The sequence below is a fragment of the Delphinapterus leucas genome, chromosome 20 (genome assembly GCF_059928025.1).
Source record: "Delphinapterus leucas isolate spDelLeu-1000000601 "Yukka" chromosome 20, BTC_Dleu_Yukka2, whole genome shotgun sequence".
NCBI lineage: Eukaryota > Metazoa > Chordata > Mammalia > Artiodactyla > Monodontidae > Delphinapterus > Delphinapterus leucas.
This window is the reverse complement of record NC_143148.1, coordinates 33,997,905-34,018,256: the sequence shown is the minus strand read 5'-3', so window position 1 is coordinate 34,018,256 and position 20,352 is coordinate 33,997,905. Positions and strand designations below refer to the sequence as shown.

Genomic DNA, 20,352 nt, shown 5'->3' with positions numbered 1-20,352 from the left:
CCGGCCGCGGGGTCCCCGGCAGGGGGCGGCCTCGCTCCACGCCGCCCGCTCCTCCCGCTGCCGCCGCCACCCAGGCTGCCGCTCCTCCCCCCGGCCCCGCCTCCCTGGCCCCCGCGCCGCCCGCCTGTCCGCCGGTCTCTGCAAGGCCATCGGTCCGTCCGCCCGCCCTCCCAGCGCTCCTCCGCCCCGGCCCCGCTATCCCGGCCGCGCACGTCGCTTCCTCGGTTCCGGCCGCCGCTAGCCCGTTCCCGCCCCCGAGCCGGACGCCGCCGCTACGCGAGGCCGGGGATTGGCAGAGCGCGTAGGCCGCGCTGCCGCGGATGGAGTCGGAATAAAGGGGCGGCTGAGAGAGCAGCTGGTCGCCACTCGCCCTGAGCCTGACCCCGCGGGCGGCCTGGAGCAGGTGAGCGGCTGGGCGCCCGGGGCCGCGGCTGGGCGCCCCTACCGCGCCCGCCGCACCCCTTCCCCAGCCGGCCCGGCCGCCCCTCCACTCCCTCCAGCCCGACCCGGCGGCCTCCTGAACTCCTGGGCGGCCCAGGCCGACCTCGACGCGCAGCTGTCTCCCGGGCCAAGCCTGCAGCCCTGGGGCCTTTTTCGGGCCCAGTCGCCCGCGGGGCCGGCCCTCGGGCCGCAGCGGCCTGTCCATTCCTGGCGAGGGCTGACAGGAGGCAGCCCAGCTGGGCCGGCGGGCATTGCCGGCAGGGAGGTGATCGGCTTTCATTCGGTTTCCCAGGGAAGAGGAAGGGCTGGGGTGGGGCTCAGGTGGGGGCCTCCGCTTGCTGCCCTCACCCTAGTCTCTCATCCTCTTTGCTGAGTGATCAGAGAGGCCTCTGGCCGCACCTTCCTGGAGGGGGGCCAGGGTGGGCAGCTGAGCTGGGGGCCTAGGACCGTGGACCCTGTGTGGCAGCCATTCATGCCGGAAAAAAAAAAACAAAAACAGTTGGGTTGGCGCAGCCTGACCTAGACCTCGCTCAGAGTAGTTCTGCTTCCCTCTTTCCTGGGGAGGCTTCAGTACCTGCTCACTCATGCAACCTGCTGCCTCCACCCAGAGCAGCGGCTTATTTACTTCTTCTCTTCCCAGAAAGATGCTGAGGTTGACAGCTTTTAGCCCGACTCTTACGTTTCTTTGGCAGTTAGAGGCCAGGCTGGCCAGTAAAGGCATCCCCTTCCTTCTCTTTTCATCGGGAGAAAACTTAGAAACTTTTCAATGTTAGAGGCAGAAGAGCTGGGAACCTGAAAGTGGGTTGTGTCTGATTCTAAAAGTTCTTCCCTCTCGCTGTCATTACCTTATGCTGCCACAAAGTGGTGAGTTAGAGATTTGCCTGAGCTGGGTGGTCTTTACCTTCCACTGATTATCCAAAATGTTACAGACTTGGAGCAAGGGAACAGGGTTCTCTCCGGAAAGGTGATAGGGACGAACGCTCTGTGGTTAGCATGCCACTTCCCAGCTTGCAGGGGCAAACTGGAAATCGCTTACATTTTCCTACAGGCCTTGACACTGTCAGATGAAGAGGATTTAGGACTTGTTTTGGTGCTCTGGGAGATGACTAGACTAGGGAACTTCTGCCATGTAGACATGTAGGCTGCGTGGGTCTGTGGACCCGTCATCTAACCCCCGTCATGCACTGGCTCAGGTCCCTGTAAAGCCATCCCACTTATGTGAAGAGAGAACAGACACATGGTCGGGGAGGGCCTGGGGGGTAGTTGAGAGGGGTATGGGCCAGCCCCTGATGGGAGAAGGTTTCTGAGATGGTCCTCAGTTTCATGCAGTTGTTTTAGATATTGACTGACTGAGGCCGTTTGCTGTGGGGCCCTCAGGTCTGGGAGGCCTGGCCTCTTAGACCCACAGTCTGTTCTTATGAGCAGTTGTGTCCTGGGTTGAGATTCAGCAACAGGAGAGAAGCTGGCAGGCCTACAGGGAGGCCTCAACCAGAGCCTTTCTACTTTTATCTATCTTAGGTACTGGGCTTCCAAGTAAGAAGTGTTTTGCAAAATATAAAGTTATGTTACTAAGATTCTTGTTTTGGATGCCAGGGCCCTATCTGGTCACCTCCTTCTTTCTTTGGAGCAAGAGCAGAACTTGTGACTTCTCTGTATTGTGGACAGATCACCCCAGACTGTCACCCATGAGACAGCTAATTGAAGAGGGATGACAGTGAGCTGGGAGGTTGGGATGCCTGGCCCAGGGATGGGGAACTGAATGGGGGTTGGGCATGGAGACAGCCACCATCCCCTTTGCCAGAGGAGCTGAGCCGCCAGCAGACTTCTTTGGTAGCATGTGAAGGGAGCAGATCTCCCAGCCCTGAGCCCCTCTTGCTTCCCTGATGTGGTTTATGTCAATGTGGCGAGTGCAGGCAGATCAGGGAGAGGCCCCGGGAGCAGCTGCATGTCCCTGCCTCAAGCTCACGGTTTCTTTCTTCTCTACAGAACCAATCATCAGGGAAGGCAGAGCTTCCCCGCCATTGCTGGCACCCTGCCTCGAAGACCCCCGTCCTGTAGGCAGAGCCTTGTAGTCTGTCTTGGTTAATGACTTGGGCTGCCTGACTAGCCCCTCTCTGTGCCTTGTTTGAGGTCCTCATCCATACCTGATCCTGGGCAGCTTCTCTCTCTGGTGTGGGTCAACTTAAGCGGGGAAACTGAAGCCATTACTCTCCAAACCCTGTTTCATCTTCCCAAGCATGTCGGAAAGCTGGCAGCAGCCACCACAGACGCAGCCGCAGCAGCCGCAGCCGCCGCAGCCTCAACACCACGCAGAACCACCGCCGGCCCTGGCCGAGCACACACTGACCCCAGGCACAGCTGAGAACCCCCTGGGCTGTGCCGTCTATGGCATCCTTCTGCAGCCTGACCCGGGCCTGCAGCCCCCGCAGCATGCGCCCCTGCAGCCAGCAGGCGAGCCGGGCCCCAAGTGCGGCGTGTGCGGTCATGACCTGGCGCACCTGTCCAGCCCGCATGAGCACCAGTGCCTGGCGGGCCACGACCGCTCGTTCCAGTGCACGCAGTGTCTCAAGATCTTCCACCAGGCTACCGACCTGCTGGAGCACCAGTGCGTGCAGGCCGAACAGAAGCCTTTTGTCTGTGGCGTCTGCAAGATGGGCTTCTCGCTGCTCACGTCGCTGGCGCAGCACCACAGCGCACACAGCGGCACTGGGGGCCTCGTGAAATGTTCCATCTGCGAGAAGACCTACAAGCCCACCGAGGCGGCTGAGCCCGCGGCCACGGCCGCCCCTTCGCTGCCCCCGGCACCCGCTCCGCCCACCGTAGCCCCTGCAGAACAGGCCGACAAGCCGTACAGCTGCCCCATCTGCCAGAAGCCCTTCAAGCACCTGTCGGAGCTCTCGCGGCACGAGCGCATCCACACAGGCGAGAAGCCCTACAAGTGCACGCTGTGCGACAAGAGCTTCAGCCAGTCGTCCCACCTGGTGCACCACAAGCGCACGCACAGCTCGGAGCGGCCGTACAAGTGCGCGGTTTGCGAGAAGACCTTCAAGCACCGCTCGCACCTGGTGCGCCACATGTACGCACACTCGGGCGAGCACCACCTGTTCCGCTGCAATGTGTGCGAGCTGCACTTCAAGGAGTCATCCGAGCTGCTGCAGCACCCGTGCACGCCCAGCGGGGAGCGGCCCTTCCGCTGCGGCGAGTGCCAGAAGGCCTTCAAGCGGCCGTCGGACCTGCGGCAGCACGAGCGCACGCACAGCGCCGAGCGGCCCTTCAAGTGCGACCTGTGCCCCATGGGCTTCAAGCAGCAGTATGCGCTGATGCGGCACCGGCGCACGCACAAGACCGAGGAGCCCTTCAAGTGCGGCCTGTGCGAGAAGGGCTTCGGGCAGCCCAGCCACCTGCTTTACCACCAGCACGTGCACACCCTCGAGACCCTCTTCAAGTGCCCCGTGTGCCAGAAGGGCTTCGACCAGTCGGCCGAGCTGCTGCGGCACAAGTGCCTGCCAGGCGCGGCCGAGCGGCCCTTCAAGTGCCCGGTGTGCAACAAGGCCTACAAGCGGGCGTCGGCTCTGCAGAAGCACCAGCTGGCCCACTGCTCGGCCGCCGAGAAGCCTCTGCGCTGCACCCTGTGTGAGCGCCGCTTCTTCTCGTCCTCCGAGTTCGTGCAGCACCGCTGCGACCCGGCCCGCGAGAAGCCGCTCAAGTGCCCGGACTGTGAGAAGCGCTTCAAGTACGCCTCCGACCTGCAGCGGCACCGGAGGGTGCACACGGGTGAGAAACCCTACAAGTGCCCCAACTGCGACAAGGCCTTCAAGCAGCGAGAGCACCTCAACAAGCACCAGGGCGTGCACGCCCGGGAGCAGCAGTTCAAGTGCGTGTGGTGTGGCGAGCGCTTCCTGGACGTGGCCCTGCTGCAGGAGCACAGCGCGCAGCACAGCGCCGCCGCCGCTGCGGCCGAGGGCGCCTACCAGGTAGCCGCCTGCCTGCCCTGAGTCCCCGCCGCGGCCCCCACCAGGCCCGGCCCGGCCTTCTCGCACCCATCCCTGCACCCGGCTCGGTGTTCTGAGGGAGGCCCTGGGCAGGTGGAGGGTGTGGGTGTCTGGCACTCCCGGTACAGGCCTGGGGGGAGGAGCGGGGGCGGCAGATTGCTGTGGCTGGTCCTGACCCCACAGACCTCTTTCCCATTACAGGATTCGCTTTCTTGAGAGACCTCAGCCTCCCTTGTCTCTGGGGGCCTGGAACCAGGCTGGAAGTCAAATGGCCTCTCTCCACCCCAACGAGGGGGTGGTGCTAGCCCAACCTTCCCAGACCTTTCAGCCTAATTAGAAATCAGATAGGTTAGGAAAGAGGAGGGTCACGGTAGGGCCTGGGAGAAGGGCTGGACTCCAGAGGTAAGCTGGGTGTAGGGCATCGCCCTTCAGGTTGCTGTTTGAGGGAGAAGGCCAGCTCCGTGGTGTAGTCCTGGAACCAGGAGGGCAAACTGTGAGCCACCGGCCTCTCCGTCAGCTTCAGCCGGGGCGATGCATCCTCCAGGTTTCTGGCAGGCGAGACATACAGGGGTGCTACACACCTGTGGGCTCAGTCTGCTTGGAGAACAATTGGCCCAGCCAGAAGGGAGGAGGCAGAGAAGTTCTCCTGTGACTCACTCAGCCAGGGACAGTGCTGTCCACAGGGAAAGGAGGAAAGGCAGTCTTTGCACCCAGGGCTAATCCCACTGTTTTAGAAGTGCCCCTCCCACCTTTGCGGCATGGTTCCAAGCACTGGTGGGGAATGTGCTCTCAGCCCTACAGAACTACTGATGTGAAAGAGGGGATTGTTAGATCACCTGGTGCCTGGGAGGAAGCAGGGCCAAGCCCGTGATCTTCCCAGTGGATGGGAACAAGTGTCACCCCTTTGAATTGTGTGAACCAAAGCCTCAAGGGCGTGGCCCTAATCAGCTCGCCCCAGCCCTGCTTCAGGGCCAAGACCATGCCTGGGTACCCAGGGTAGGGGAGGTGAAAGGACCATGGGAACGCCTCTGACCTCACAGTGCCCTCCCAGCCCATGCGCACCCTCCCCCATCAGTCTGGTTGCTGGCCTGTACTTCAGGGGTCTTGCTCTACCAAGATGCTCTGGACAACATCCAGCTACTTCCAAGGCCATAGTGTTCTCCTTCGGGTCCTCCTAGGGTCCCCCTAGGTCTCTGGCTGCCCACTGGGCTCATGGAGCCGAGGGTGTTCAGGATAAGGAGTGGGCAGGGGAAGAGGGTTGTTAAGGAAACCGGTAGGTAGATGGAGTCGATTGGTATTGCTTGATGGCCGGGACTGTCCTCGGGAAGGCCAGAAGACCTTTACTATCAAAATGATTCTTTTGAACCCAGCTCTGCCCCACCCTCTCCCAGCCCCCTTCCCTGGGTCTTAAAAGGAGACTTTAATCAGTGCCCACCCCAAGATCCCAGAGGAGCAGGGAGACCTGTCTTGTCCCACTCTCACCTTCAGAAGTCTGAAAAGCCCTCATCCCCCTCCTCTGCCTAGGTTCCCTTCCTGTGCCTGCAGAGAGGGGCTGGTCCTTCCCCTCGGTGCTGGCTTTAGTCACAATGCCTCAAAAGACGTGGAACCCAGGCTGACAACAGTCCCAACTGCTAATGTTTTTCTTTCATTTTGCTTTCTAAAAGCAGTTGTTATACTGTTCATAACATTGTATAGTTTAATTTCATGTCATTTTGGATCTTATATAAAAATGTGAGAATTTGGATTTTTAAAAAGAATGACTCCATTTTAGATAGCCCTTTTGATGTTAATATATAGTGAGTCCAATGTATGCTTTAGAAGTAAAGACATTGACCTTCACAGACCAAAGCACAGTTTGTTCTGGTCATTCTTCAGAGGGGAATGTTGGGACGTGGAGAGGGAGTGAGGTGTGCAGTCCAGGGTGGCAGGCTTGGGATTGGGACATAAGGCTGGGTTCGAATGTTTTGAACATTCTGTTTGTGTGACTTTGGGCAAGTCACTTAACCTCTTTGGGACTCAGTTGCCTCATCTATAAAATGGGGAGGTTAACCCTTGCCTTGCTTGGTTCTTGTGAGAATTAAGTGGAATCGCATACGGCGGCCCTGGTGGGGAAGCTGTGACGATGCTGACGGTACCAACTGCAGGACACTTGGGATCCTTGGGCTGTGACCTCTTGACATCCTTGGGGTTTAACTGCAGCCCCTGTAAAGGGAGCTGATCTGTGAGGGACTGGCAACTCATGGATGGTCAGAAGCTGGGCACTGAGCCTGGTAAGCAGGAGAGCTTGCTTAGCCCCAGTGGAAAATCAGGGTCTGCCTGGAGCAGCCTACAGGCGCCGCCCCCGAGGATCACATGCTCTCACCCCACTCCTGCTCACCCTGTCGCACGGTGATCCATCTGCATGTCCAGCCTGGCCACCTGCATCTCAGCCTTCCTGCACCCCTCTTCTGTCCCCTATCCTGTCCTGCATTGGGCCAACTGCAACTCAGGCTCCTTCTGTTTCTCAAAGGCAAGGGTGGAGGTGGGGAGAGGAAGGTAGAAGCAACTCCCCCCAGGTCTGAGAGCCAGTGGAGGGTGGTCAGGAGGGACCCCTGCCCTGAAGGTAGGGGTGGAGGTGAGGGTAGAAAGAGGAAAAGGAGCTACCCACACCGCAGAGAGCTCAAAACTGGCTGCAGAAGTCTTAGTGGAGACGCCAGGGGGGACCCTGGATGTGACCAGGACCCCATGGTCCTCTTACTCCCTCCATGTGTGGCCACAGGAGGACTCTGCCCTTGAGAAGCCGTGTGCAAGCGTCCACCTCTCAGCGAGGACGCCCAGGGCCCCTTGTCTCTGTGCCCGGCTTGAATCCTGGCTTCCTTTCTAGTTCAGTGACCTTAGGCAAAACCCACCCACCTCGCAGAGACTCCTGGAAAGCACTGGCACGTGTTGGGTGCTTTATAGCTTCAGGTTGCTCTTCCTGAACAGATGGTGTTCTGCGTGTGCCAGGGGCCAGAGGAGCCCTGCATGGGCCCACATGGAGGGTGCAATGACTTTTTCTTCCTTTGTCCCCACCTTGCCTCCCCTCACAAAGCAGTGGGGCTCCCACCTGGGCCAAAACCAGGGCCATGAATGGAGCCCTGGCCTGGGGGCCTGCGTGTTCAGGCTCAGGTCTTAGACCTTTGATAACAAGTGATCACAGGCAGGCTCTGTTCCTCTTGGGGCCTTGATTCCATCTGAAGCAGAGGTCTTGACCTCTGATCTCTAAGGGTCCTTAGAGACCTGTCACTCTGATTCTGGGAAGGCAACCGGATCAACCCATGGCCCCTATTCCCCTTCCTGCCTCTCTCGGCCTCCAGTCTGCTCCCCACCTGTCTCATTCTGGTCTCTCTTGATTGTAAGTGACAGAAGCAGCGCAAACTGGCTTAAGTAGCCACACACTGTACCTGGCCACACACACAGGTACCTCTCCCACCTACCTGCCCAGGAGCCCCATCGCTTCCTGTGTCCCATAGCTGATGTGAGGCTCCATCTCTTAGAGCATGGAATTTTCATGGGGGAACTTCAGGTGCTGTGGCTAGGGCTACAAACTAGCACTATCATTTTTAATCTCCGAGTAATCATCCCCTTTGCCCCAACCACTGACAGGATGGGAAGAGCGTGGTACCTTGGGGTGAGGGGTGACACGTGGATGAGGGCCAGAGGAGCGAGAGCGAGAGGCTGACATAAATTCACACTCTGGAATTAATAATTTCCCCTTCTTGGGGAAAGAGGCACTGCTGGGTGGGGTGGGGGTCCCTTTTCCTGGGTCCTTGAAGTCATTGCCAGAGCAAGCTGGGCCACCAAAGACAACTTCCCTAGGGAGCCCATCATCTTGACGGCTCTGTCAGACTCCCACTGTGTGGCTGGCTCTGTGCTCGGCCTCCCGGGGGGCAGTGGGAGAGGACCCTGCTCTCCAGGGGTGGAGCCTGTGCTCGTGAACCACTGTGGCAGCGCTGTGCTGTCGTAGTTAAGAGCACAACAGTCAGGCCTGGCTGGAGTCCCGCCTCTGCCACTCATCAGCACCAAAGCTTTGGGAGGGTTTTTGGACCTCTTTGGGCCGCATTTTCCTCATCTGTGAAATGGAGCCATTAATGCTGTCTTCTGGGCTTAGGGTGAGGGTCCCGTGAAATGACCTGAGTGGAGTGTTTGCCACATAGTGGCCACTCAGGAAAGCAGAGCACTGGGAGGTCAGGGGCAGAAGGGAGCCAGCCTAGCTCTCCTACCTGAGCATCAGGGCTCTCCCACGCCCACCCTGCTACACAAGACCTTTCCCATCCACCAGCTGGTCTGAGCCTCATACCATCTCCATGAGATGGGCAGGGCAGAGCTGAGGAAGTGTTTTGTGCTGATCCTTGAGAAGCCCAGGGGCTTCCCAAAGCCGTACACTTAGTGATGAGAGAGGCCTGGCATTGTGGGGTCTGGCTAGGTGGGGGGATAGGCGGCGGGGTGGGACCGCCTGGGCTCTGAGCCCACAGACCTCCAGCTTCAGCCACTGAAGCCCGGGGCTCTGGCTCCAGCCCACTCTTTGCGGGCCAGGAAGCCGGGAACAATGGCCGGGACTGGTGCTGGCACCAGGGCTGGCCATGGAAGCAGGAAAGCTCTTCACCAGCAGGCAGAGGGGGCAGCCAGCCCTCGGGCCTGCTCTCAGCTCCTTGAGGGACTGGAGCCTCCGTTTTCTGTCCTGCCATCTGTGCAGAGGCAGCTCCATAGACAGCCTCCACCAGACCTCCCAGTACCCAGCCTCATCCCTCCTCCAGAGCAGGCCCCAGACAGGACCATGGACTGCTCAGGCCTTGGAAATTTGCCCAAGGCCTCTGCGCCTGGGCCCGGCTCGCCTGTGATAAGCTCCGCATCCCATCCTCAAGACGGTGCTTTCTTTGTTCCTTGAAGGTCATGCCTCCAGGAAAAGCCTTGGCCCGCTATTGATTTTTGCAGATTCTGGCAGGAATGCCCAGTCCTCCTTTGGGGCCCTGAAAAGGAGGTCGAGGGGAGGGGCGGAGGTGGGCTGCAGCCCGTGGGGTCTCCCTCCGCACTATGCGTGTGTGTCCATCCCCACTCTGGGTCTGCATTCCTGCCTTTGTTCATCCATAAGCATCACTGAGCACCTGCTGTTTGCCAGACACTGAGCTGGCGCGGCAGAGCATGAAGGTAGAACTTCAGATGAGAGAGTTTTGAGGTTTTCATGTATCAAAAGGTAGGGTCAGAAATGTCAAAGCTGTTGGTATTTAGTACAAAACATTACCTGTGAGAGTCCTCCCCGACCCTCACCCCGTCCTCCCTGAGCTAGGACCCTTACTCCATCCCTGATCCTCCCCATTGCCAGCCCCAGGGTGAGGGTATGTGTTTTGCGTGTTACTTTGTGATAAACACAACTATTACTTTGTAGTAGTTGTATCATTTAGTCCACGCCCGTGTGTTGGTTCTGGGAGGCCCCAGGCCCCATTCCTGAGTCCCAGATCCTGTTAGAGAGATAAGAGGGGCCGGCGAGTGCAGTATTTCCTAAGAGCCTACGGTGGGCCAGAGGCTATGAGTTAGTCCCCCTGAAACAGCTACGGTTCCTGTCCTCATAGTCTTGGGGAAGAATTGGGGAGAAGGGAGGATTTGAGAGAGGCCTGCCTGGAAGAAAGGGTGAGATTTGGGTAGGAAGAGATGCGGAAAGCATTTCAGGTGGGAGGAAGGTGTTGACTAAAGGTTAGGAGGCAGACAGGAGCCTGGGTGTTCGAAACAGCAAGGAGACTGGTGATGCCGTTGTGGGTAGGGGTAGCGCATGGAGGCCCAGGGCCTGGGTACTGGATTGGGATCAGGCCAGGAAGTCCTGGAGGTGAGGCCATGGGGGCTGGGCTGTCCCCAAGGCAATGGCCACAGGGAGGATTTCTACTGTGATCTCTCTATGAGGAGCAAAGAGCCCCCTGAGGCTGAGGGAACTTCCAGGCTGCGAGACAGAGGCCCAGGCTGGGTGGCTTCTCTCCATCTCTTGGGATTTTCAACCTGCAGATTCTGCCACTGCCAGTAACTCCAAGAAAACTTTCTGGTGGAACATCTTCTCCTCTCTCTAAGCTCAGGTCGAATGTCCCCACTGGTTTCCCCCCGACTCTTGGCGTGCATCGCTCTCATAGCAAGAAGGCAGTAGAGTATGGTGGCCACAGGCTCAAGGGGTCAGGCAGGCTGGCTTCAATTCCCAGCTCTGCCAATCACCAGCTGTGTGACCATGGGCCAGTCATTTAGCCTTTCTGAGTTCATTTCATCATCTGTAAAGTGGGTCTAAAACTGCCCACCTCCTGGGTACTGCCAAGTGCTTAATATTGATACATTGCCTTTGCACGTAAAAAATAGCAAGTGTATACTAAATCAGACTTGTTAATGTGCATCTACTCTGTATTTCCTTTATTCTTGGGCACATATTTTTATATCTACGAAATTAGGATTCAGTGTACAACTGGTGAGGAAGGACCTAATCAAATTCCTAGGCTTGAGGAACATGATCTAGGTGTGCTCACATTCTCACCTTCTGCTTTCAGGTTTGAATCAGCTGGGTTTACCTCTCTCCTACTGGACTAGAAGTACCTCTAAGGCAGGCAAGCCTTCTGGTCTGTGTCCCAGCACCCAGCATGGGGTCTGGCGAGGCCTTGAATGTCTGCTGGGCCAAATTCCCAGAGGGACTTGTCCAGTTATTCAGTGTCAAGGAAGCAGGGCCACGCGAAGACACACGGGCACTTGATTCCCTCTGGGATCTCAGCACGCTCTCTGGAGCTCCCTGACTGCCCCCAGTCTCACACAGGCCAGGACTCCAGCATCTCTGCTATGAGCCTTGGGCAAATCTATTTCTCTCTGAGCTGTCATGTTGGAGGGGACACTCAGGGCTGAAGAATGTGGCTCTCACACCTCAGGGGCCTTCACCAATGGCTTCCCAAGGTTCAATCCAGGTGGACTGCCCCTGGGCTTGGAGGAAAGTGCTTCTTCCTGCATCAAATGGCAGGAAGCTGGATACCTCCTTGACAGGCCCCCAAGGAGGAAAGGGCTCTGATCTGCTTACCACTTCCCATCCCCTCCTCCCCACGCTCCTGTCTCCTGCCCTGTTGTCAGCAGAGCCCCATACTTCAGGACAGAGAGACAGACTCCTTCCCTCATCTCGGTATAAGGGTGATGATTTCCAACACCACCCCCAAAAGAAATTAAAATCAGCCTCGAATTTGTAAGGCAGGCTCTGTTTGCATATCAGACAACAAAACAACTCATTTCCTTGTTTATTACCCAAGGTTGAACAAAAGACCCCGATTCTGGGAAATAACTTTTTCTACGAATATTGAGCACAAACTATATGTGAGTACTGTGGCAAGTGCTGGGACTGACTTTGAGTCCTGGGTTCTGGTTTTGGCTGGAGCCTTTCCCTGATCTGGGCCTCAGTTTTCCCATCTGTGAAGTAGAGTAGCTTTGGTTCTGCTCACTCTCCTGGGTGCTTATGGAGTATGAGGCCTGGAGGAGATGATGTGTTCTAACCAGTATAACACAGGGTCCAGAGGTGGGGGGCTGGTATTATTGTTTTAAAGTCCTTCCACCTGAGACCAGGCTTGCATCCACTAGGTGCTCAGTAAATATTAGTGGAAGGGGATGAGGAGGATGTAAGTCAGGGTCTCCTAACCTTTGTGGGCACTGACTCTCCTGAGAATCAGATGAAAACAAGGAGACTTTCCATGGAAAATGCACATGTGGGTGGACCCACGGTTTTGCACATGATTTCAGAAGGTTCGTGGATCCCTGAGGCCTCAGATCCTAGCACCAGAAGTCCTGTTCAAACAGCTCTTGAGCTTGGTGGCTATTTACCCTGATCTGGGTCTGTCCTTGCAGACTGGCCACAGGTGGGATGGTATTTGGAAGGTCCTGGAGCTAAGTGCTGATGCTGGCTGCTCTAACACCCAGCCACGCTGAGACACTCTTCTTTAGCCCAAAACTTTGAGCAGGGTTATTCTGGACCTGGCCCAGGAGCCCCACGGCTGTCCCCAGCACATCAGGCCTCCTTTTTGTAGGTTGGTAGGCAGATGAGGGCTAGTCCTGAAGCTATGTGAATAGAGCAGATAACTTTTTGCTTACATGGTATGTTCATTGGCGGTGCTTTGGGGAGAGGAAACTTTCTTCTCTGAGTGGGCTTGGGCACCTCATCTTACTTCCACACTCAGTTGCTTCACAGGGAATAGAGACCATAGGCCAACCCTCCAGGGCCTGATTCCACTTCTTCAGGGGAACCCTGGGCCCAGGGAGGCCCCCAGCACACACTGGGATGGCAAGGGCTTCTGAGAGAGGTGTCTAAAATCCCTTTCGAGGCCCCTCTTTTCTCTTTAGGGCTCAAGTTCAGAGTCTGAGGTGGAAGGAGCTTTGTTGTAGGGTTATGAGCAGGGGAACGGGGTCAAAAAGGAAAACTAATTCTCAGGCAGGCCTGCCTCTGTACCTCATCCCTGGCTGGGCCCTGGGGCCTAGACCCTGATTCTCTACCTGGGGTCACCAGACATCTTTCCCAACTCCCCCCACCGCCACCAGTCCTCCAGGAGTTGGCAGGAGGCAGGTAAGGGCAAGACATCCTGAGGTCCTGAGGTCCTGACCCTCCCCCAGCCCCTGCACCACACACGCACACACACACACACACACACACACACACACACACACACACACACACACACACGGGTGTGGTGCCTCCTTATGGAGCATAAGGTTTATTTCCAGTCAGGCTAAACTCTTAGGGAGATCGGTGCTGCCACCATACACCCTCTGTCCTGCTGGGGACCCTGAGGTGGCACGGTTAGGCAGCCTGGGGATCGGCCTCCTTTTCACAGATTAACGCCAGGGGGTCAGGTAGTTGACACGACTGTGGAAAGAAACAGGTGAGGTGGGGGCCTCTAGGATGTCCTGGGGAAAAATCAGGCTGTCCTTCTCTAGGCCTTCCCCACCAAACCCACCTTCCTGCCCTCGAGGCTCTGAAAACACAGCTTCTGTCCTGTCTCTCTATGGCTCAAGAGCCCTCAATGGCTCCCTATTACCTTTAATATATTTTTGGCTGGTCTGTTTGACTTTCAAGCCCCACTTCTGGTTTGCCTCATCTTTATCTCCCGTGAGCTTTACTCACTTTTCAATCATTTAGTGAGCCTACTCTGGCAGGCATTATATAGTAGTTAAAAAAAAAAAAGCTTTCCCTTGTGTGTGCACAGGGTGGGTGAGAGAAGGCAAACTTTCATCAATAATTATAATGCAATAGCCTGTGTGCTCTAAGATGGAGAGGGATGCATATACGGAGACCAACTGGAGGGGGGTTTGAGCTGGAGGGGAAAGGCAGAAGGTCAGAGAAGACTTCAAGGACAATGGGACACCTGGGCTGGGCTTTAAAGTGTAAGGAGGAGTTTTCCAGGCAGAGGTAGAAAGATCATCTAGGTGCTGAAACAGCACAAGCAAAGATATGGAGTGTTTGGTTGCTTGGTTTGGGTTGCACGCAGGAGTCTGGTACTGCTGAAGTGTAGGGAATGGGGCTGGAGAGGTGGGAGATGGCCAAATTATGAAGGTGCTTGAATATCTTGCATTCTTCTCCTGGGAACACTTGTCCCAGCCCTTACCACTTCACCTGCTTCCTGGAAGGCAAATTCTTGGCTCCTTACATTATATTTCTTGTATGTCTGTTTACTCTTCCAGTCCCTGCTCTTCTCCTAGGTAACCCCGCCCCCCCAATCCCCCTAACCCCCGTCTTTGCCTTTTGGCCTCCTCTGGGCCAAATCGGGAGGGAAAGGCACTCTACTCCCTCCACCTCCCAGTGGGCTGCACTTTTGCCTGGCGAAGATCTCTCCAGCGGAAGACTTTTGCGCCCCCCTGACATCATCCAGGAGGGTACCAATCCTCTGGCGCCTCCCTCACGCGGGCCCGCGCGCTGCCCGACTGGGGGGCGTGGCCAAATGTGGGGCGGGGTCGGGGTCATTTCCCACCCGCCCCCCCCCCCCCCACTGCAGTTGGAGCCCTACCTGTAGATCGAGCCGAAGCGTCGGAAAGCATTCCTGCAAAAGAGAGAGGAGGGTGAGGCCGAGGTGAGGAAGGGTGACCCTCTCTGGGAACAAACACATCGGCAGGCGCCATCCCACCAAGATTACACTGCACCTTCGCCCCACCTTAACTCCTCCACTCTGAAAGGTGGAGTTGCTAGGGACTGGATGACAGGATGTTCCGTTTGGTAGGAATTAAACATTTAGTCATTTTGAAATTGCAATTTTCTTGTGGTGTTTTGGAGCCAATCAATTCTTCCTAGGTCTCACATTTTCAAGGGCCACTAGGTATGCGGTGGTGAAAGCAGCCAAGTCCCCACTCTCCTTCCGCCAGGTATGGGGCCCCCGGGGTCTGTGGGGTCACTTACAGGGAGTCGAAAGGCAGGGGCTTCTGTCCATAGCGATCCAGGCTGGGATTCTGGTTAAGACAGAACTGGGGCGGGCCAGAGGAATGGGGGGGCGGTCCACTGAGTAGAGCGGACACGGACTCCCCCGCCGAGGCCCCGCACAGCACTCTCTGCTGGGGATCTTGGCCCTGGGCACTGGGAGACCTTACTCTCGGTCTCCTCTCCCCCTCCCCGACCCCGTGTTAGCCGCTTCTCTCCCACCCCCGCCCCGCCAGGGACGGAGCAGCGCGCCTACCTACCCGCCAGTTCTGGGTCACCTCCGGCTTCAAGTACCGCACCGCATTGCCGCTGAAACTCTCGACTGCGGAGAGAGCGCCCATCTCTGGCCCCCCGCCAGCCCAGAGCAAGCCCCGACCCTACTCTTACCTGAGCCCCGCCCCTAGATCAAGCCACGCCCACGCCTGCTCCTAGAACCAGTCCCCCCTCCGGACTAAGCTCCGTCAGTCCCAGAACCAACCCTGCCCTCCACCTCCACCACACTGGCTCCCACTGGCTCGGACCTGGCCCCGCCCCCTCCCCAGGACAAGCCCTGTCTCTATGAACCTCAATCTGTCTGGGTCCAGCCTGCTCTGAGTGCCCCAGCTGCTCCTAAATCCTAGACCTGTCTTTGTCAGAGCCCACCCCCGAAGCCCCCCGCCCGCGGTCAGCGCTCGGGGTCAGGGCTCTAGGGACCCAGCGGCCCAGTTGTCTCTCCCACACTAAGGCATCCTCCCCGCCGGTAGACTGACCCTTCTTGCTCGGGCAGGGCAGCTTGAATTCGCCGGCAGAGGACACGAAGCGGGACCAGTCCTCGATGGCGCGCGTGAAGTTGGGCCAGTCGACCCTGTTGATGCCCGGTGCGATGGGCGCCAGCTTTCCCTCGTGGCACCTATTTCGGAGCCTCTGGCCGGTCGCCGTGATGTCCTGCCAGGACGAAGGGAGTCAGGGCGCGGGGGGGGGCACTTGAACCATCTGACCCAGGGGGTTCCTGAAGCCCCTGAAAGGGATGCGAAGGGGGTAGGGTCCCAAGCTGGTAGCTGAGGAAGTGCGCGGAGTAGAGCCCAGCACTCGAGGTGCTTGGGGCTGGGTGCACGCGGGACCTTCAGGTCCCCAGAGCAAACCCAGGGCCAGGGGCAAAGGACACTCACCAAGCACTGCAGGCGTTTGTTGGGGACACCGAGGAGTGTGAAGTAGGCATTGTCAAAGTCATCTAAAGGAGAAAGAGAAAGGGAGGAGTCCACTAGTGGTCACAGGCCCACACAGGAGAGGTTTGGTCCACACTGCTTTAAAAGGTTTTTGAAATACTTGACAACTTAAAAAAAATCTAAGATCAAGTGGATTCTTACTTAACACACCCCATTCAACAAAACAAACTCCAAATAGATAAAAAATTTCAATGTAAAATAATGAAACCATAGACGTACTAGAAGAAAACATGGATAAATTTCTTTATAACCTTGGGGTGGGGGAGGCCTCACCAACTCTAATTCAAAATCAGGTAGCCTAAAGAAAATGTTGATAACTTGGACTACATAGAAATAAACTTCTGCATGGCAACATAAGGAAACATAAGGAAAGTCAAAAGACAAATGGGAAAAGAATATTTCCACTTATTTTGTAGATAAGGTGCAATTTCCCTAATATTGAAAGAATTCCTATAAATCAAGACAAAATAGAATAAAATAAAACAAAATTGAAGAAAAAGAGAAAAATAGGTAAACAGTCTGCACAGGTAGTTCACACACAAACACAAGAAATACGAATGGTCCCTAAACTATGAAAAGACACTCAGCTTCGTTCATAATAAGATGCATGCATATTCAAACTACACTGATACCAGTTTTTCATATCAGATTGGAAAGAATCCAAAAGTTAGTGCAGTTATCAGAAACAGGGCCATTGCCATATGTTGCCAGCGGGGGGGGGGGGTATAAATTGATTCGAGTCTACGGAAAGAAATTGGCATTATCTATTGGAATTATAAATACACATACCTTTTGACCCTATAGTCCCACTTCTGGGAATTTATCCTACTTCACAGTTGCACAACTGGGAAATGATGTGGGTAGAAAGTTTACCCATTTCAGCATAGTTTGCAACAGAAAATGATTGGAAATAACTCAAGAGTCTGTCATTAATGGACTGGTTAAATAAACTATGATACATCCTCACTATGCCTTGAGTAAAAATCAGTAGAGGAAGTTCTTGATTCAAAACCTTCCAAGGTGCAGAAGAGTATATGCCTTTATATGGCTTTAAAGCCTAAAGTTGAGACGATTGGAGGCAAAGAAGAATATAGATTCAGGTCATCACCTAACCAAGTCATCAAACTTAGCATCACGAATAGTGGGATAATGACATTATGTGCCTCCTGCTGAGCCATCATGGCAAATATGGCCTCCAACACCTGTGAAAGCTTCTACAATCAAGCTTCTACATCTATCTTCTAGTTCACAGAAAATAGACTATCAAGGTAAACAACACCATAAAGAAACAATCACTCAAATTCACAATGTAGGACTCCTCTACAATAAAACTGTTTTGGACTCTTTAAAAAGTCAGTATTATGAGGGAAAAATGGAAAGTGGGTAGACTGTTTTAGACTAAGATCCAAGAGACATGACAACAAATTACAAGGTGCAATCCTAGATTGAATCCTGGTTCCAAAATTTTTTTGACAGCTATAAAGGACATCTTGGGGAAAATTGGGGATGTTTTAATATGGACTGAATATTAGATATTAGGGAATTATTTTTAACTTTCCTAGATGTGATAATGGTATTGAGGTTGTTTCTGTCATTGGGAACTGCTTGCTAAAGTGTGTGTGTGTGTGTGTGTGTGTGTGTGTGAGAGAGAGAGAGAGAGAGAGAGAGAGAATGAAAACAAATGTGTCAAAACATTAATTGAAGCAGGTGGAAGGTAATGAATGTTCATAGTATTAGTCTTTCAACCTTCCTCTATGTTTGAATATGTTCCTAATAAAAAAAGTTGGGGAGGAAGAGAATAGGTTGTATTTACAGTAGTAAACAATGGAAGGATTCAGCAGGAGCTCAGAGTGGTTACCTATAAGTGGGGATGGCGGGGGAGGAGTGAGAATTTTTAAAATGTACATTGTTACAGCATTTTGAATTTTGAAACTGTGACTCCATTGCTTTTATTAAAAACATACTTGCAATAATCAAGAGCTCTCCCTAAAAATCTAGACTCTTGGCCTCTCCTGGAAGCCAGGAAATTGGTAGAACTGTGCTGACCTTTCCCACACAGTATCAGCAGGACCCCATAGCTGCTCCCTTTCGGAGGGGGGTATTGGGACTCCACCTCACCTTTCACCCCTTCCCCCCACTGCGTCCCCACCCACTTCCTGTATTTGTGTTTCCCATCCTGGCCCTGCAGGGGTCGCTGTGGGGCCTCTGGAGATCTCCCTATAGTCTCTGACACCCTCACTCCACCTGCCACCGGGGTCTGAACCTGGGTATCACCCTGGACTCCTCACTCTTGCCCCTCTACCCACACTGCTACAAATCGTGTTACTTTATCTCCTAAATACCTTCCAAATCCCTCCCCCGTGGCCAGACACTATCACTACTTCCTGAAGACTGTGGTCCCTCCCAGTGTCCTAATCACTCGCCCTCCCCCCATCGCCCGCTTCTAGTCTCTCTGGGTCACCCACTCCCCACGGCCCCAGTGCTCGGACCTCTTTCCTTCTTAAAGTCTTCAGAGGTTCTTATCTACCTCCCCAGGAAGCCCAGACCCCTGAGCTTAGCCCTCCCTGAGCTGTGTCCTCAGCCACAGCTCCTGCTGCCCCCGCACTCCTTATCCTCCCACCTAAGCACGCCCCTCAAGGTCACCAACACCTCACGCAGCTTTTCCCCTCCAGGCCTCTGCATGTGCTGTTCCCGCTAGCTGGAGCGCCTTTGTTCCAGGCACAGTGTCAGGCACAAAGCAAGCAATTAGTAAATGTGCTGGAATGAGTGAGTGTGGGTGTCTGTGTGGCACCGCTATCTCCATACCCAAGCTTCTCAATCGATGAAGGGTTCTTCCTTAGCCCCGTGTGGCCTTTTACCCCAAAGGCTCCCATGTCCACCTCTCTTTCATGACAGGTGTCTTTCTCTTCCTTTTTCAAAGGGAGAGATGATTGGGCAGAAGTTGTTATTATTGCTATTATTATTCCTCCTCCTCCTGCAACTGCTGGCCTCTGCACAGTTCCCTCTCCATTAATAATAATATTATTGTTGAGCACATATTATGTGCCAGGCACTACTCCAAGTGCTTTTCATGCTTTATCTCATTTTAATCTCAAAATAGCCCTGACAGGCCAGCACTGTCAGCATCCCCATTTTACTGATAAGGAAACAGAGGCTCAGACCTGGAGGATACCCAGACAGGGAGGAGCAGAGCTGGGGCGACTCCCTTTAACCCTTTCACCTGCCACTCATGGCTTCTCCCTCCGAGATCTCTCTCCGCCAAACCACCCACGCCTTCCCCGAAGGCCCAAAGGGGCTGATGGTGGCCAGGTGACCTGACCTTTGCGGCAGTAGGTGGTGGACTGGCAGTGCTCGTCGGAAAGGCAGGCCCTGACGGAGTCCATGTCCATGCGGCGCAGGCTGGGCAGGGTTGGGTGGTAGAGCTGCTGCTTCACGCTGGCCAGCTTGTTGCGCCGCCGTGCCACGGGCAGCAGGGTGGCCGGGGATGCGTACCCGTGGGTGGAGCCATCCTCCCAGGGCACCAGGTTGATGATGCGGGCCATGGCTGGGGGAGCAGAGACACCCCAACCAGACACCCTTCTGTGTGGGAACACAACCTTGGCCAGTGCCAATTTGTCTACTCGTCCAACAGGTACTGACCACCTGCTGTGTGCCAGGAGCTATGGTGGGGGCCAGGGACGCTGAAGTACACACACACACAGAGGATGTGCTGAGGACCCCGGCAGAGGTCAGTACAGGGGATGTGTGTCTGAGGAGGCTGGAGGATTCAGCGAATGGTCTAAAAAGAGATGCCATTTGTGTCTGTTCTTCAGTAATGAGCAGGAAGCGGCGGCAGCAGCAAGTGGATTCACAGTTGCTCTCAGGCTGCCTCTGGGTAATTAATTATGGGCTTCTGGTCTTAGCTAAGGTATCTGGCATTTACCCAACATTCTACAGGGAGACATAGAAAGGTTTTAAATAAGGGGAGAGACCTGATAGACAGGAACTAGAAAAAATATGGCTGGTTCCCCAGTGCTTCGTTTTAAAAAGTGGATATTCCCAGAGCCTTTGAGTCATTTAAACTTTAGTGAGAATTTGTTGAGTCCCGTTGCTTTCTTCCTGACCCCAGTTGGAGGTGAGAGATGGAGGTGGGCGGTAGGGAGGTGGGCAGGAGGAGAGAGGACCTTGGGCCATGGAGGAGCACGGAGAGGGCATGGCGACCAGATGGGGAAGCCGGCTAGAAGGCTGGGCCTTCGTGGGGAAGGGACAGGGAAGTGGGAAGTGGGGGTAGAGGGGAGGGAGGGCTCCCTGCTCCTGG

The 20,352-nt window shown here is 55.3% G+C and overlaps 2 protein-coding genes across 4 annotated transcripts; one reads left to right on the top strand and one right to left on the bottom strand.

The window, feature by feature from the left end:
• Positions 1 to 80: 80 nt before the first annotated feature.
• Positions 81 to 20,016, top strand: ZNF319 (zinc finger protein 319). 3 transcript variants are annotated; one of them, XM_089903153.1, is made up of 3 exons: positions 81 to 403; positions 2,428 to 4,415; positions 19,687 to 20,016. In XM_089903153.1, exons 2-3 carry the CDS (start codon positions 2,679 to 2,681, stop codon positions 19,999 to 20,001), a joined length of 2,052 nt encoding a protein of 683 aa, XP_089759279.1. In that variant the 5' UTR covers positions 81 to 403; positions 2,428 to 2,678; the 3' UTR covers positions 20,002 to 20,016. The 3 variants fall into 3 exon arrangements, with proteins under 3 accessions (XP_089759279.1, XP_022411527.1, XP_089759280.1); XM_089903154.1 differs by lacking the exon at positions 81 to 403 and adding an exon at positions 410 to 706; XM_022555819.3 differs by lacking the exon at positions 19,687 to 20,016 and having other exon boundaries at positions 82 to 403; positions 2,428 to 14,409.
• SPMIP8 (sperm microtubule inner protein 8) lies at positions 14,829 to 19,599 on the bottom strand. Its single transcript, XM_089903157.1, has 5 exons — positions 19,375 to 19,599; positions 15,999 to 16,060; positions 15,600 to 15,774; positions 15,111 to 15,172; positions 14,829 to 14,984 (listed from the first exon to the last, which is right to left on the bottom strand). The coding sequence occupies exons 1-5, from the start codon at positions 19,595 to 19,597 to the stop codon at positions 14,829 to 14,831; spliced, it is 678 nt and encodes a 225-aa protein (XP_089759283.1). The 5' UTR covers positions 19,598 to 19,599.
• Positions 20,017 to 20,352: the final 336 nt, after the last annotated feature.